The sequence below is a fragment of the Sinocyclocheilus grahami genome, unplaced genomic scaffold (genome assembly GCF_001515645.1).
Source record: "Sinocyclocheilus grahami isolate Dianchi unplaced genomic scaffold, SAMN03320097.WGS_v1.1 scaffold228.1, whole genome shotgun sequence".
Taxonomy (NCBI): Eukaryota; Metazoa; Chordata; class Actinopteri; order Cypriniformes; family Cyprinidae; genus Sinocyclocheilus; species Sinocyclocheilus grahami.
This window is the reverse complement of record NW_015505407.1, coordinates 440,120-456,680: the sequence shown is the minus strand read 5'-3', so window position 1 is coordinate 456,680 and position 16,561 is coordinate 440,120. Positions and strand designations below refer to the sequence as shown.

At 41.3% G+C, this 16,561-nt stretch overlaps 1 protein-coding gene and 1 pseudogene across 3 annotated transcripts in view; both read left to right on the top strand.

Annotated features, from left to right (window-relative positions):
* The window catches only part of LOC107597114 (AT-rich interactive domain-containing protein 1A-like), a 35,616-nt gene extending 24,459 nt beyond the window's left edge, over positions 1-11,157 (top strand). For 2 of the 3 annotated variants that reach the window (XM_016288047.1, XM_016288045.1), the window contains exons 6-21: positions 409-616; positions 950-1,039; positions 1,148-1,318; positions 4,405-4,729; positions 4,885-5,033; positions 5,130-5,233; positions 5,341-5,550; positions 5,654-5,858; positions 6,864-6,996; positions 7,076-7,239; positions 7,325-7,466; positions 7,571-7,693; positions 7,788-7,884; positions 8,003-8,837; positions 8,937-9,067; positions 9,155-11,157. In XM_016288047.1, coding sequence (XP_016143533.1) covers positions 409-616; positions 950-1,039; positions 1,148-1,318; positions 4,405-4,729; positions 4,885-5,033; positions 5,130-5,233; positions 5,341-5,550; positions 5,654-5,858; positions 6,864-6,996; positions 7,076-7,239; positions 7,325-7,466; positions 7,571-7,693; positions 7,788-7,884; positions 8,003-8,837; positions 8,937-9,067; positions 9,155-11,074 — 5,007 coding nt within the window. In that variant the 3' untranslated portion in view covers positions 11,075-11,157. The remainder of the gene's footprint in view (positions 1-408; positions 617-949; positions 1,040-1,147; positions 1,319-4,404; positions 4,730-4,884; positions 5,034-5,129; positions 5,234-5,340; positions 5,551-5,653; positions 5,859-6,863; positions 6,997-7,075; positions 7,240-7,324; positions 7,467-7,570; positions 7,694-7,787; positions 7,885-8,002; positions 8,838-8,936; positions 9,068-9,154) is intronic. The other variant, XM_016288046.1, reaches the window with a different exon arrangement.
* Positions 11,158-12,793: 1,636 nt separating this feature from the next.
* LOC107597113 (GPI mannosyltransferase 2-like) lies at positions 12,794-15,279 on the top strand (annotated as a pseudogene).
* The last annotated feature ends 1,282 nt before the right edge of the window (positions 15,280-16,561 follow it).

The following is a 16,561-nucleotide window of genomic DNA, read 5'->3' as shown; positions in this document are numbered from 1 at the left end:
TTTTGTTTTCTATGGGAACGCAGATTAATTTTTCCAAGTATGTACATATTTGCAGTGCATGAAATGGAAATAACATGCATTTTCTAAATGCATGTTATTGGTCTTACTGTGACAATTAATTTTTCACATTTAAAAAAAAATTCTTAATCAACATCATAACTCAAACTTTCAGTGAAATGACAGACTTCTCTCTGGTGACACATGCCGGACTACAAACATTTAGTCTGCTTAAACCCAATGGCAAGCTCAGATTCAGATCAAGCATCAACCATCGTGGGATAGATGCCCCCGTCCTACTGTTATTTTTTTTATTCGTTTCCGAAAATATGGAAGAAAAGATCTGACACTACTTACGTTGTGACTTTAATCTTAGATTTTTCTGACATTCCTACGGTTCTATTTGCTTAGGACCTATCCGGTTCTATTGATGACCTACCTACTGGTACGGAGGGTGCTCTGAGCCCTGGAGTCAGCACATCTGGAGTATCCAGCAGTCAAGGAGAACAGAGCAATCCAGCACAGTCACCCTTCTCCCCCCACACCTCTCCCCCAGTGGGCTCGCCTGCCAGCGCCTCGGCATCTCGTTCTGGGCCACTGTCCCCTGCCACAATGCCAGGTATGGCTACACCTTAAATTATTTTGAAATAATAAAATGTGTTAATGCCACATTATGGGACAATCATCATGAAGATGGTTTGGAATAGTTACAAAGATTAAATATATAGAATATTTGAGCTTTTTTGAGCACAAGTTTGTGGTTCAACTACCAGTTGATTCTCACTAATGGAAGATGGTGGAGTGCTTGAAACATTTAAATTTAATTTAAACTATTTTAAGTTAAAACATTTAAAAAAATGTTTTTTGTTCTCCAAGTTACAGAATGTCGTTCTTCATTTTAGTTTTTACTATTGTTGTTTTTAACCACAATATTTGAATTTCTCATTTGTAGGGAACCAGATGCCTCCTCGCCCTTCAAGTGGACAGTCTGATGGGATGATGCACCCTTCAATGAATCAACCTGGCATGGGCCAAGAGAGAGGTAACTCAGTCTGTATAAGTTCTACTTTAAAATGACAGGACTTGTTTTACATCTTGATGCTCTCTTTTAATTTATTGTATCAACACATTAATCTTGTTGTCTGCACAGGATATATGCAGAGAAACCCTCCGATTGCACCCTATGGGTCTCCACAGTCTAGCTCTGCGTTGTCTCCTCGTCAGTCGTCTGGAGGCCAGGTGCATGCTGGAATGGTCCCCTATCAGCAGAACAACTCTATGGCAAACTATGGGCCTCAAGGTGCTCAATATGGTCCACAGGGTAAGTAGCTCAGTGGTAACAGCTGACTATAAGTTAAGACTAAACATATCTTATAATTTAGAAAAATTAAGAAAAATGTAAATTTTAAAAATGGTCCCATGTTGAGAGAAGTAACTGTAGTAGAGGTGCTGATATTGGACTTCTGTCGTTCTCTTCTCGCTGTCCCTCCAAATCCTTTTCACTCTCCCTCTTTTTCTCTCTGAGCGACCAGTGGATCACAGAGTGGTTATTTTTAGCGTCAGTGAAAAAAAGAAGTTGACGTAGCATGGCTCACGTCAGTTGAACCGCTACAGTGACTGTGGGTTACAGTGCTACATACTGCTAAAAGACTCAAGGGTCTGGGAAGTCTCTTAAAGGGTTACTCCACCCCAAAATGAAAATTTTGTCATTAATCACTTACCCCCCCATGTCGTTCCAAACCCGTAAAAGCTTTGTTCGTCTTCGGAACACAATTTGGATGAAAACCGGGAGGCTTGTGACTAGGGTTGGGTATCGTTTGAATTTTATCGATTCCGGTTCCGATTCTGCTTATCGATTCCAATTCTTATCAATTCCTAATTCCGATTCCAATAAGATAAAAAAAATCCATTAAACTAATTTTAAGTCAAATATTTAGATGTCAAACATATTTATTCTGTTTTATGTCTATGGTTTTATAAAAAAAATACCACAGAAACAAACAACTAGACTAATATAAATTTTAAACATTAAGTTGTTAAAGACAAGTAAACTAATTTATTAGCAATAGCATAAATAAATAAAACTGAACAAATGTCAGGTACAGAAATTTAAATCAAAAGTTTAAAAACACGGTATAGTTTTCTTTTCATAAATAAAATATTGATTAATTCTCATTAATTTTACGATATATATTCAGTCAGTTAATTATTTTCTTTTGTTCTTTGATTAACATTAATGATAGTCAGCACGTTTATTAGACGACTGTCTCTTTAACACCGAACACACACATCTAAAAATACTGTTACACATGCGTTTTCTTTCTCATCTGTTTACATTCACTTAAGACAAAAAAACAGCTGTGTTTATGATGATATACTGACGTATTTCATGCATACTGGTCGATAAATGTGAAAGAGAAGTCAGTTCTGGCCCGGAACAACCTTTGTGGAAATGCACGGAACAGTTCGAGAACGGACACAGGTCGGGAACCTGCATCGGGACCACTGTTCTCTGTGCTCGCGCTTCAGATGTGTGTGCTGCACGCAAACAGTGTGCAAGTTCTTTCCCTTCCTGCATTTAAATAGGTTAAAATAACATTAAAATGCGAACGCGGGAATCGTTAAGCGGAATCGAAATGCACATGTCTTATCGAATACCTGATTATTGGAAATTTGGACTGTCCCATTGACTGCCAAGTAAATAAAACTGTCAAGGCCCAGAAAAGTATGAAAGACATCGTCAAAATAGTCCATCTGCCATCAGTGGTTCAATCTGAATTTTATGAAGTGATGAGAATACTTTTTGTATGCAAAGAAAACAAAAATAACGAATTTAATCAACAATTCGTCTCCTTCGCATCACCGTAGTGCCATTTTGGAGAGTATCCACTGAACATAAACTGCGTATACTGTTCTACTTGTCTGTGTCAGCCGCACCACACAAATACGTATATTTACGCTTTGATTTTAACGAAAACGGCGTATCCGTGTGGAGCGGCTGACACAGAACAGCATACACAGTTTGCGTTCAGTGGATACTCTCCAAAATGGAGACGAATTGTTGAATAAAGTCGTTATTTTTGTTTTCTTTGCGTACAAAAAGTATTCTCATTGCTTCATGAAGTTCAGATTGAACCACTGATGGCAGATGGACTATTTTGACGATGTCTTTCATACTTTTCTGGGCCTTGACAGTGTTATTTACTTGGCAGTCAATGGGACCGTCACAAGCCTCCCAGGTTTCATCCAAAATATCTTAAATTGAATTACGAAGACGAGCGAAGTGACTAATGAAAAAATTTTGGGGTGCAGTAACCCTTTAACAAGCCCACCAATGAGGCATCCATACACCACCACATTTGGCCAATGCTAACTGTTAATTGACCAAACTGCTAATATTGTTGTGGTGTTCAGACTTTTTGTTTCATTGCCAACATGTAGTCCTGGATAAGGTTTCTTATTAAATCTGTTTGTCTCTCTACAAAAAGATGCAGCATATGCAATATGCTGTTGATTAAAGCCCGGTTCAGACTACATGATTTTAGCTCGAAATTGGCACAATCTGCTTGACGTAGGGTGTTGTGGGGATTCGTAAACGACAATGGGAATCAGGACGCAAGATTCAAACGTTTCCATCTCGTGTAGTGTGTCATAGTGGGCGACAACTGATGCCACGTCTGCGATGCTTCCTGACGTCACCACAGAAAGACTAACAAAGTTCCGTCACATCTGTGACACTGGCCAACAGAAGTTCCTCCTTCGTATATGCTTTCAAACATGCCGAAACGAAAGAGAGACAATGGTATCAGTCCTGCTAGGTGGAATTTTATAATGGAGGAAATGTTTGTGGAGCTATGACAACAATACTCCTATTTTACCTCAGTTCTCTTTGACCGTCCATACTATCCTTGTCATGCAATCCAGATTTGTGTCCACTGTCAGGTTTTCCTTCCTTTTTTTTTTTTGACTTTTTGACTTTTCTGATGACAAGACAGAGCAAAATGTGCTCCTAGCCACTGTTTACACTCATGGCACCTTCTGTCTAGTCCCGTCCTATTGATGACAGCACGCACATCGGCAAGCGATGAATGGTCGGGTAGCAGCGTATAGTCTGACATGTTTCTTGTTCATGACACGACAAGATTTTAGGAGTCAAAATCGCATAATCTGACACAGTGACTGTCGTAACCGACAAAGAAATCGTGTAGTCTGAACCACCCATAACTTAACTGCTTTTACTGTCCTTGTATAACTGTAATTATTATAGCCTTATATAGGTTTGTTTTACATTTCTTTGCATGCATATATTTTAAAACAGAATAAGTACTGTTTTGGTAGCCTTGACACTGTTCCTACACAATCCAGGAAACTTTGTATCAAAGTACAACTTACTGTCTTCCTCTTCAGGTTACCCCAGGCAGCCTGGGTACAGTGGCATGCCTAATGCCAATTACACCGGCCCTGGCATGGGTGGATCCATGAACCCTATGTCTGGACAAGGAGGAGGGCCAATGTTTGCTGGCATGCCTTCTGCAAGGATGCCCCATGGACAGATAGGTGCACGTCCCTTTGGTCCCAACATGAGTCCCAACATGAGTCCGAATATGGGTCCTAATATGGCCAATATGCCCCCTCAAGTGGGAACTGGGATGTGCCCACCTCCAGGACTCAACAGAAAGCCGCAGGATGCCGCATCAATGCAGCACGGACCCACCAACTCGATACACAACAGGTATACAAGAACTGAAATACAACTGAAGTTGTGCATTATCACTGTTCCGTAACAAGTACACATTTTAAATGTCTGATTTGTTAGCCTTTTCTCCTTTTTTGAGTACAAACTGAATCCAGTCAGGTAGTTTGAAGTTAAATTTTTTTGCCTCACAGGATTCCAGGTTACCCCAATATGTCTCCTGGTCCTGGTATGATGGGCTCAGGACCTCCGTATGGCCCCTCCATGAACAACATGCCTGGGATGATGAATACACAGGGTTCTCCCTACCCTATGGGTGGTAACATGGCTAACAACACTAGTGGTAAGATCGTCTCTTCTGGTACATAACATAGCATAATTACTTTTTACTTTCTTGGTCAAAATCACAGATTAAGTATCCTTTTTTTTCTTCTCTTAGGCATGTCCCCAGGTCCAGACTTTGGTATGGATGGGAAACTTAACCAAGCCCAGAAAATTAATAACAAAGTTGAGGGGACGCCCAAGACAGAAACAAAATCCAAGGTTTGCTTAACATTTAGATAGAAGTGTATTTTCTTTTACAGCAGAAATCAGTCACCCTTTGTTGCACTTCCTGTGTAATACCTTCCATATAAATTGCTTCTGTCTAGAAGTCAAGTTCCTCCACAACAACCAATGAGAAGATCACTCGGTTATATGAGCTAGGCCCAGAGCCAGAAAGAAAGATGTGGGTAGACCGCTACTTGGCTTTCATAGACGAAAAAGCCATGGGTATGAGTAACCTACCAGCTGTGGGACGCAAACCCCTTGATCTCTTCCGCCTATATGTGTCTGTAAAGGAGATTGGGGGTCTTACACAGGTATATTCAAGCTGTCCATACACATTAAGATAATGTTGAAGGTCTCATCTCATTTTCTTTCAAGGGTGTTTGCTTATATCCTTTGGCATCCTTGTAATTGCAGGTTAATAAGAACAAAAAATGGAGGGAGCTGTCCACAAATCTGAACGTGGGGACCTCCAGCAGTGCTGCCAGCTCTCTGAAAAAGCAATACATTCAATGTCTGTATGCTTTTGAATGTAAGATTGAGCGTGGAGAAGACCCACCACCTGACATTATGTGTGGAGATAGCAAAAAGAACCAGGCCAAGGTTCAGCCTCCCTCCCCAGGTGAGTTCTGGCATCTTGGATTTCTATCATACCATGCATGGAAGCATGTACAGGTAAATCTTAATCTAACCAGTGCAACAAAACCCCTATTCCAAAATTAAGTAAGGAAGGTACGATAATTGTCTTATATTGGCTTATATTTTTTTAAGTTTAAAAACTAGTTACTGAAGCATCACCATCATAGGCTCATGAATTAATACTGCATGTGCAATTTAAACTCTTTATTTAGAAGCACATAGGAAAAGGCAGAATAAGGATACATTATAACATTATTAATGTTTGTACACATGAAGCATTACATATATATAATGACCGGTTGCAGAAGTCACAAAGTATACCTTTAAAAGGCCATACAAAACATATTTTGTAGATGTTAATAGATTTGTACAGATTGCAGATCGGAGAGTGTGTGTATGTCATTAGATTCTGAGCATTTCTCTGCATTGGTAAATCTTAATCTAACCAGTGCAACAAAACCCCTATTCCAAAATTAAGTAAGGAAGGTACGATAATTGTCTTATATTGGCTTATATTTTTTTAAATTTAAAAACTATTTACTGAAGAATCACCATCATAGGCTCATGAATTAATACTGCATGTGCAATTTAAACTCTTTATTTAGAAGCACATAGGAAAAGGCAGAATAAGGATACATTATAACATTATTAATGTTTGTACACATGAAGCATTACATATATATAATGACCGGTTGCAGAAGTCACAAAGTATACCTTTAAAAGGCCATACAAAACACATTTTGTAGATGTTAATAGATTTGTACAGATTGCAGATCGGAGAGTGTGTGTATGTCATTAGATTCTGAGCATTTCTCTGCATTATTCATGAAAAATCTCGTTCATGAAACAGGCGTTTAATAACACTTTAACTGCCCAAGACTTTGGCTTGTAGTACTACTGATGTTGTAGCACTTGCATGTAAATATAAGGAACATAGATGTATAATGTTCCCCATCTCGTGTGTGTTTTTTTTTTTTGCATGGCACAGCTGGATCTGGCTCACTCCAGGGGCCCCAAACACCACAGTCCACCAGCAGCTCCATGGCGGAAAGCGGAGACTTGAAGCCCCCTACTCCTGCCTCCACCCCACACAGCCAGATGCCCCCAATGCAAAGTGGCAGGTGAGTTTTGCTCATTTGTCTTGTGGTACTGCTTGCGTTATTTGACTATGAACCACTTCTTACCTACCCTGTTTCTTAGGAGCAGTGTGAACCTGCAAGATCCATTCGCTGATAGCGACTTCTCTCGGAGAAACACTTTGACCCCCAACTCTGGCTACCAGTCAGGCATGAGCACCCCAGAGATGCCTGGTCGCATGGGTCCCTATGAACCCAATAAAGACCACTTTGGTGGTATGCGTAAAGGTTTGTATTGTAGTCATGTAATCATGAGCCATTATAGTTCATGATAAGCTACCTGGTGTAATGAGCTGTGTGCTTGTGGTCCTAGTTGGAGAACAGTTCATGCCTGGTGGGCAGGGTCCCAACAGCAGTATTGGTGATCAGTACAACAGGGGACCACCAGGCCCTATAGGAAACATGCCCATAGGCCAGCGGCACCAGTATCCATATGGCCCCAGCTATGACAGGAGGTACACTCAATCCTTTCTTTACTTTGTGAAGAAACTAATTCCTTTGATTTAATTGGTGTTATTTAAATGATGCAATGAAATCTAACCTCTCTTGTGTTGCGTAGACCAGAGTCAGGGATGGGCCCAGATGGCAGCATGGGGCCTGGAGTGCCACAGTCAAATATGATGACTTCCAATGCTGAATCTGGGATGTATTCACCAAATCGTTACCCTCCTCAGCAACAGCGGTCAGTTCACTAATTGGTTAATTTTTATGGAGATTGTATATGTATATCTGTTATATCTAGTTCTCATTTCTCTTGCATATGGTGCTCTGTGCAGGCATGATTCCTATAGTAATCAGTATCCTGGTCAGGGTGTGCCTCCTGGTGGCTCCTTTACGAATCAGCAGCCTGGAATATACCCGCAACAACAATCGGTAGGAAAGCATTCAATAAAACAGTTTGCTATTTAATTTTATTTCACATTGGTATAATGACTAAATGTTACTTGAAAGCCTTGTCACACATATTTAAAATGTAATTTGTTGCCTTTAGAACTACAAAAGACCAGCTGATGGTGGTTATCCACCAGCTAAACGGCATCATGACGGTGAGATGTTCAGTGGGCCATACAACACTCAGCAGCCACAGCCACCGGCGCAGGCTCCCCCTAGTGGTCCCTCAAGTGGTCAGGAAATATACAACCAGTATAACAGTTCCTACCCTGGCTCAGACCGTCGTCCACCTGGCCCTCAGAATCAGTTCCCTTTCCCCTTTGGAAGAGATCGGATGCAAGCAGCCACGGGCCCAAACTCCCAGGGTTCCATGCCACCTCAAATGATGGGCAGTCCAATGCAGTCTGGTCCTGACGGTCCTCAAGGTGGCATGTGGCAGGGCCGAGGTGATATGGGCTACCCTAGTTACCCCAACCGCCAGGGACCTCCTACTGGTCCCGGTCAGGGCCCTGGCTACCATGCAATGAATCGATCTGAAGACATGATGCCATCTGAACCACGCATGAATCATGAGGGCCAGTGGCCTGGGCCACGACAACCCCCATATGGCCCTAGTGGCACAGGTCCACCAATGAGCAGACCCTTGCAGTCAAATTACCAGTCTCCCCAAACCATGCAAAACCACATTCCACAGGTGTCAAGCCCCACGCCCATGCCTCGTCCTATGGAAAGCAGGACTTCCCCTAGCAAATCTACCTACATACCCAGCAATATCAAAATGCAGAAGGCGGGACCTCCAGTGCCTGCATCTCACATTGTACCTTCCTCAGTACAGCCTCCAATGATGAGAAGAGACCTGTCCTTCCCTCCAGGTTCCATAGAGGCAACGTCACCAGTTCTCAAATCACGTAGGCGTCTTACCATGAAAGAAATTGGTAAGAAATAATTGTTTTTTTGTAGTGAATTACATTTTGGATATTTATCAGGCTCAAACCTGTGAGGTATGGAAAGATAACCGTATACTACTTTTGTAGGCACTCCAGAAGCATGGAAAGTCATGATGTCCCTTAAATCAGGACTGTTGGCAGAGAGTACATGGGCTTTAGACACCATCAACATCTTGTTATATGATGACAACAGTATTTCAAATTTCAACCTTATACAGGTGAGTCATTTTGGGAAAATGACAAAAATGTTTATTGCCATTACTAAAGTTTTATCTTAGATGACACACTAATGCTTTCTTTTGAAGCTCCCTGGTTTCCTGGAACTAATCGTTGAGTATTTCCGCCGTTGCCTCATTGAGATCTTTGGGATTCTGAGGGAATATGAAGTTGGTGATCCAGGACAAAGAGCTCTGTTAGATCCCAGCGTGCTCAAAAAAGATGAAAACACTCTGGATGATGAGGCATTGGTTGAGTGCGTGGAGGACGATGGAGAAACAGAGGAGGAAGATGAAGGAGAGGAAATGCACAGGTCAAAGAATCAGGAACACATAGCACAAGGACCTCTCCAGATTAAACAAGAAGAAAAGCCAAGGACACTTGAAGACTCTGTGAAGAAAGAAGATTGCCAAGGGATTGAAGGAGAGTCATCTGCAGAACCCAAGACTTCAGAGCCACCATGTCTCGAGTTAGCCGTTACTCAAGAGAAGCCCAAACAGGCTAGCAAGTTTGATAAGCTTCCCGTGAAGATTGTGCGAAAGAAGGATCTATTTGTGGTGGACAGCTCAAATAAGCTTGGTCGGTTGCAGGAATTTGACAGCGGCCTCCTGCACTGGAGTATTGGTGGAGGTGATATAACAGAACACATTCAAACCCACTTTGAAAGCAAGATGGATCTGTTGCACCAACGGAAGCGTCTTCTTGCACAGATTCCTGACAGGAAGAGAGGAGCTCAGAAGGACAGCCAGGCACACTCACTACCCTCATCCAGTGAAGAGTGTGGGAAAGAAATGGAGTTGGAGCCCTCTCCAGAGTCATCCACTGAGAAAGTGACCAACGAAATTTCAGATTTGAGGGACGACAGACCTGCTGACTGCTTAGAAACTGCCTCTGAGGGGTCTTCACACTTCGAGAAAGATCAAGAGAAACATGTAATTGAGACGACAACTTCAGAAAACATCAGGCCAGCAGCTCCAAGCCCATCATTACAGGGTCAGCGCTCCATTGCCATTTTAGAAGATGAGCCACACAGCAAGGATGAAACTCCTCTCATCATGCTCTCAGACTGGCAAGATTCCCTTGCCCGTCGCTGCATCTGTGTCTCCAACATTGTCCGCAGCCTCTCGTTCATCCCGGGCAATGACTCTGAGATGTCAAAGCATCCAGGGCTGTTGCTACTGCTGGGCCGCCTGTTGCTTCTCCACCATCAGCATCCAGAGCGGAAGCAGGCGCCATTAACCTACGAGAAAGAAGAGGAGGTGGAAGAGAGTCTTGGTAGCAAGAAAGAAGAGTGGTGGTGGGACTGTTTGGAGGTACTGCGGGAAAATTGCTTGGTCACTCTTGCCAACATCTCAGGCCAGCTTGACTTCTCTGTCTACACTGAGAGCATCTGCCTGCCTCTGCTGGATGGCTTGCTCCATTGGGCCGTTTGTCCTTCAGCGGAAGCCCAAGACCCTTTCCCTAGTCTCGGGCTTAATGGCGCCTTGTCCCCCCAGAGACTAGTCCTGGAGACCCTCTGTAAGCTCAGCATTCAGGACAACAATGTGGACCTCATTCTGGCAACGCCACCTTTTAGTAGATTAGAGAAGCTGTTTGGTAACCTTGTGCGTCTAGTTGGAGAGCGAAAGGTGCCTGTTTGCCGGGAGATGGCGGTTGTGCTGCTGGCCAATCTTGCACAGGGTGACAGCCTGGCGGCCCGTGCCATTGCGGTACAGAAGGCCAGTGTAGGGAATCTATTGGGCTTCTTGGAGGACAGCTTAGCAGCTACACAGTTCCAGCAGAGCCAAGGTTCCCTACTGCACATGCAGGGGTCACACTTTGAGCCGACAAGTGTGGACATGATGCGGCGGGCTGCTCGGGCTCTACTCGCTCTTGCTAAGGTGGAGGAGAACCACTCTGAGTTTACGCTCTATGAATCGCGGCTACTGGACCTTTCTGTCTCCCCGCTCATGAACTCATTGGTGTCCCATGTCATCTGTGATGTACTCTTTTTGATAGGCCAGTCATGACAGCTGTGCGGAGCTGTAGCTCCATCTTCTCTGGTTTTCATACTTCCCCCTTGCCTGTCCTCCCCATTGGTGAGTGGGGATTGAAAGCAGAGGAAATTGACTGTTTCTTGTTCTGTTTTTTTATTTTTTTTTTTATTTATGCAAGCCCTTTCATATTACAGCAACTGGTCCCCCTTTTCTCTGCGTCTCACTTTGGGAAGATTGTCACGATTTTGCTGTGGATCATGAACCAGAGCCTCAACACTGACACAAACTGTAACACTGATGCCAACTAGATGACATGGACAGGGACCCCAACTTTTGTGTCCTTGTCTGAGGGGAAAGTACTTTTTATAATAAAATAAATAAATGAATAAAATAAATAGCTTGAAAAAACAAACTATTTACCAAAGTTGCTGTCTTGTTTACAGTGAGTTTTGGGGTTAATTGTTCCTTTGTCCTCCCCAAGAGGGTGCAAATAATACACCGCTCTTGTTCACATTGACAGGTGCACTCTTCATTGTTTGGTGGTTGTATTTTGATGCTACACGGTCAACCTTTCTGGATGCGTGTACAACAGAAATGAGTTGTCATTTTCTGTACAGTACACCACAACTGTAAACATACTGCAAACGTACTGCACTGTTCCACATGGGAAAAATGTTGGCTCAGTCGGCTTCATTTTTAAACCATTAGTTTGCTGATGAGGAGAATACCCCCAAAGTATCAAGGACGTACAACACCCTGACCTCTTCTCTTTAACCCCTGATTGTATGAATTGATCCCCTATAAAGAAATCACCTCCTAGGACTGGTTTTCAACTTAAGATGCAGCCGAGGCTGTACTGTATATAAGATGTACATTTTCACCTCCTTTTCTCTCTCTTTCTCTCCCTCTCTTTCACACACACTCTCTTGCTTCTTATCCCTTTTTATCTATCAAGAATGAGAGTGGACACTCAAGTTGGGTTAATTGCATCAAAATACTTGGGTATATAAACTGAACCATCTTTTGGCCTCCACGGTTCCTCCATAGTGCAGCAAACAACTGAAATATTTTAATTTCATCTCCTGGTACAAAATAACTCTAGATGAAGAAACACAGCTGAGATATTTTTTTCTCCAGTGATATGAATTCTGCATATTTGTATTTCAGACTATGTAGCTTAATGTAAATTCCTTGTTTTTTTCCCTTTTTGGCTCAATGAATATCATTTATTCACTATGAAATCTTTATACTATATGTTCCACGTGGTAAAAATAAATGTACATTAAATCTTGGTAAGATGTTTGTGATTATTTTCATTTAGATGATAAAAAATAATTAAAGAAAATAAATAAATAACAGGCCTCTTCCTAGAATTCTGTAATTATGAATGGAAGGTGAAATCAGAATGTTAATTTTTTTTATGCTGTCTTTGCATGTTACAATTTAACTCAATTTGCAAGATTTAATATTACTCTTATACTAGTGCTCAAAGATATTTGTCCGCTAAAAAGATCTCCATCACTTGAAAAGACACTGAAAACTGATTGATTTAATTATGTCTCCTGAAGCAAAATAGGGGGGGGGAAATCTGCATTTATAAATTCGAAATAATTGATTGCATAACTGTTTTGAGTGGTGTTCACTGTCCAGGCCAGATAGGTATATAGAAGTATCAGAATATAACAGACGTTTAAAAAAAAAAAAAAAAAAGTAGTTTTGTAAGAACGGTTATAGATATATGGTGCTTTTATTTTGACATTTGTGAGACTGCGTGCCGGAAGTGCATGTTGTTATTTCTGTCGTTCCATTCTGTGGCTTTATTGCGATGAATTGGAAAAACGTGTTTATAATTTGCTACGATTTATTATTCGCATTCCGACGCGGTTTTTGCAGTTGTTATAAATTCCAAGAAAGCATATTGCCCTTTGGCTTTTTTTTTTTGTTTTAATGATGACCGTATTCTGATGACTGTATCGTATTTGCTACTTTACTGAGATTAATATGATTACTTTTTTTCTTCAAGGGACATTTTCTACTTAGTTAGTTTCTGTCAAATATGTCTTCTTCAAACAGTTGTTTAAATGAAGACGTGGACAGTTGTACGGTTTGCGACGTTCACGCGACTGCTTTCCCTTTTCTTACAGGTAAGCAATTGACATACACAAACGGGTAAAATAGCCTAAAATTATGTGTTTGAACTTTGTATTTTGACGCCTGCTTAAAATACTATAGACATGAAGACCTCCATAAAATCAGTACCTGGCCGTATTTGTGAAATTGAGATTAGAGTGACACCTACCGCACAAATTGAAAACAAGGCACATGACAAATATCTTGTGCTCTCTTGAAGGCTGTGCTTAATGCCGTGATTCCAGACCACGTGGCAGATGCCTTCAGCCCTCCACGATCAGAGACCCCTCCCCTGCTCGACCCCGTCATCGAAGCATTATTTGGTGGCCTTAGTCACTGGGATGCAGAACATTTCCTCTTCACTGCAGAGCGTGGTTACTTATATGAACACAACTTTGCATTCTTTCTTTTGTTTCCTCTCATCCTGCGATTCCTGGCAGCCACTGTCCTGTGGCCTTGTTGTGGATTTCTCACATTGCATGGCCGGTTAATTTTAGCTGTGGTTATAGGGAATAGCGTTCTCTTTATCCTAAGTGCCGTGGCATTATACAGACTGAGTCGTTTGGTGCTGCAAGACAGAAATCTTGCCCATGTTGTGGTCTACTGTATGACACCAGCTAATGTTTTTATGGTAGCAGGTTATTCAGAGACTCTCTTTGCGGTGTTTACCTTTGCAGGCCTCTGGCTACTAGAGACAAGATTCACACTTGGAGCTTGTCTTCTGCTCGGGTTTGCTGCTGGTGCTCGTGCCAATGCTGTATCTCACTTTTCAATGGGATCTTGCCCGTGCAGGGGCTCTTAGCAAAGGAGCAGGGGGCTTTCAGTATCGTCTCTATGTCTGGGAACTTATTTGTTTTGTTCACACAGGAGCATTTTATGCAGCTTCCTTGGCACTGCCTTTTTGTTTGTTTCAGTTCTATGGCTACCAAACATTTTGTCATCCGACTGCTACTCAAGTTCCTCCTGTGCTGCTTAATCTGGTCCGGGACAAAGGATACCGTGTGGCTGGTGCAGAATCTCCAACACCAATTTGGTGCCAATGGCAAATTCCAGTTTTGTACTCATACTTACAGTATGTTTATTGGGATGTGGGCTTCCTGCGATACTTTGAGTGGAAGCAGATACCCAACTTTATCTTGGCACTGCCTGTTGCAATTCTGGGATTCATAGCCTCATATATGTACATAATGGCTAACCCAGTGTTTTGTATGTATTTTGGGGTTGGGGGACAGAGGAAAAGACAGAAAAATGCATGGTTTCTGTTACACAAGAGTCTTTGTTTACATCGTGCACAGTTCCATCCTGCTTCTAATTGGAGTATTCTGCATGCATGTGCAGGTAAGACTTTTGATCATTATCATGTAACATGTAGTATGCTTGCTCAACGTGCTTTTTAAAAAAAAAAATATTATGTCCTCTCAGGTGTTGACCCGCTTTCTTGCTTCCTCCTCACCTGTTCTCTACTGGATCAGTGCCCATCTGCTTTTTCAGTATGAGCCTCTGCTGCAAGATGAAAAAATAATTCAGACCAAATACAATGGCAAAGGGATCACAAACCTGGCTTAAGTTTTGCAGGGCTGTGGAGAAATAATCCAGTTGTTTATCTCTTGATGCACTGGCAGACTTGCTCCATTTATACACAATGCATCCTGGGCTATTTCATATCATATTGTTTTTTAGGTCTGGCTCTGCATTGTAACTTCCTTCCCTGGACTTGATAACTTTGAAGAGCTTGTTTCAGTCTTCATGACATTCCTGTGATTATAATATTATGCTGTTTGACATATTGTTGTAATGTATTTTATTATAATAAGATGTTTCTGGTATTCCTTAAAAGGCTAATATATTTTTTGTATTGAATTAGTATTTAATGAATATCCTTACTGGAACATTTGAAAAATTATTCTTGAATTTTTCTCTCTTATTCAATGACAGTTGTATTAAATGAGTGATATATTACCATCCAAGTGTTCGGGGTCAGTACTTTTTCTTTTTGAAAAAAATAAAATGTATTCAGCAAGGACATATTAAATTGATCAAAAGCAGCACAACTGTTTTTAATGTTGATAAATGTTTCATAAGCACCATCAGTGTTTTAGAATGATTTTTGAAGGATCATGAGACTGGAGACAGGAATAAATGACTTTTTAAAGTAAATTAAAATAGTTAAAACGGTTACTTTAAAATTTAATAATTTTTGATAATATTACGTTTTTTTACTTTTATCAAACAAGTACCGCATTGGTGAGCAAATTACTTGAATGAAAAACATTTGAGAAAATCTTACAGACTCCAAACTTTTATAAGGTAGTGTATGTTTTGTTTGAATTGCAGAATTATTTTTTTAAAAAATACCTGTAAAAATATGAGGCATTGAGAATTTGGTTTGCAGTAAGGCTACTGCAGTTTGTCAAATAAAAGGGGTTTACCCTAGGCACTGAATGCACATGGTCTTGTCGCAAGGCCTCTGTGATATTGTGTTATGTCACCATCTAGTGGGTTCAAAATGTCATAAGTGGTCTGTGATAGTTCCAGTGTTATTTTAGTATTATTTATGTATTATATAGTATCAATTGATATTTTGATTTAGCTTTTATTATTTTAAGTTTTTGTAATTGTTGTGTGCTTTTGTCATTTTTATTATTTTTTTAAGAAATGTCTATTTCGCTTTTTGTATTTTAGTATTATTCATTTTAGTACTTCAACTCACACTTATTTCAATCAGTTGCCAAGTTCTTCTTCTTCTTTTCCTTTCGGCTGTTCCCTTCAGGGGTCGCCACAGCGAATCATCTGCCTCTATCTAGCCCTATCCCCTTCTGCATCCTCTTCTCTCAGACCGACTACCTTCATGTCTTCCTTCACTACATCCATAAACCTCCTCTTTGGTCTTCCTCTCGCCCTCCTGCCTGGCAGCTCTAACCTCAGCATCCTTTTCCCGATATATTCACTCTCCCTCCTCTGAACATGTCCAAACCATCTCAACCTGGCCTCTCTAACTTTGTCTCCAAAACATCTCACATGTGCTGTCCCCTCTGATGTACTCATTCCTGATCCTATCCATCCTCGTCACTCCCAAAGAGAACCTCAACATCTTCAGCTCTGCTACCTCTAACTCTTCCTCCTGTCTTTTCCTCAGTGCAACTGTCTCCAAACCATACAACATCGCTGGTCTCACTACTGTCCTGTACACCTTTCCTTTCATTCTTGCTGGTACTCTTTTATCACACAACAAACCTGACACTTTTCTCCACACATTCCAACCTGCCTACACACGCTTCTTTTCCACACTCCCCATTGCTCTGGACTGTTGACCCTAAGTACTTAAAATCCTGCACCTTCTTTATCTCTTCTCCCTGTAACCTCACTGTTCCACTTGGATCCCTCTCATTC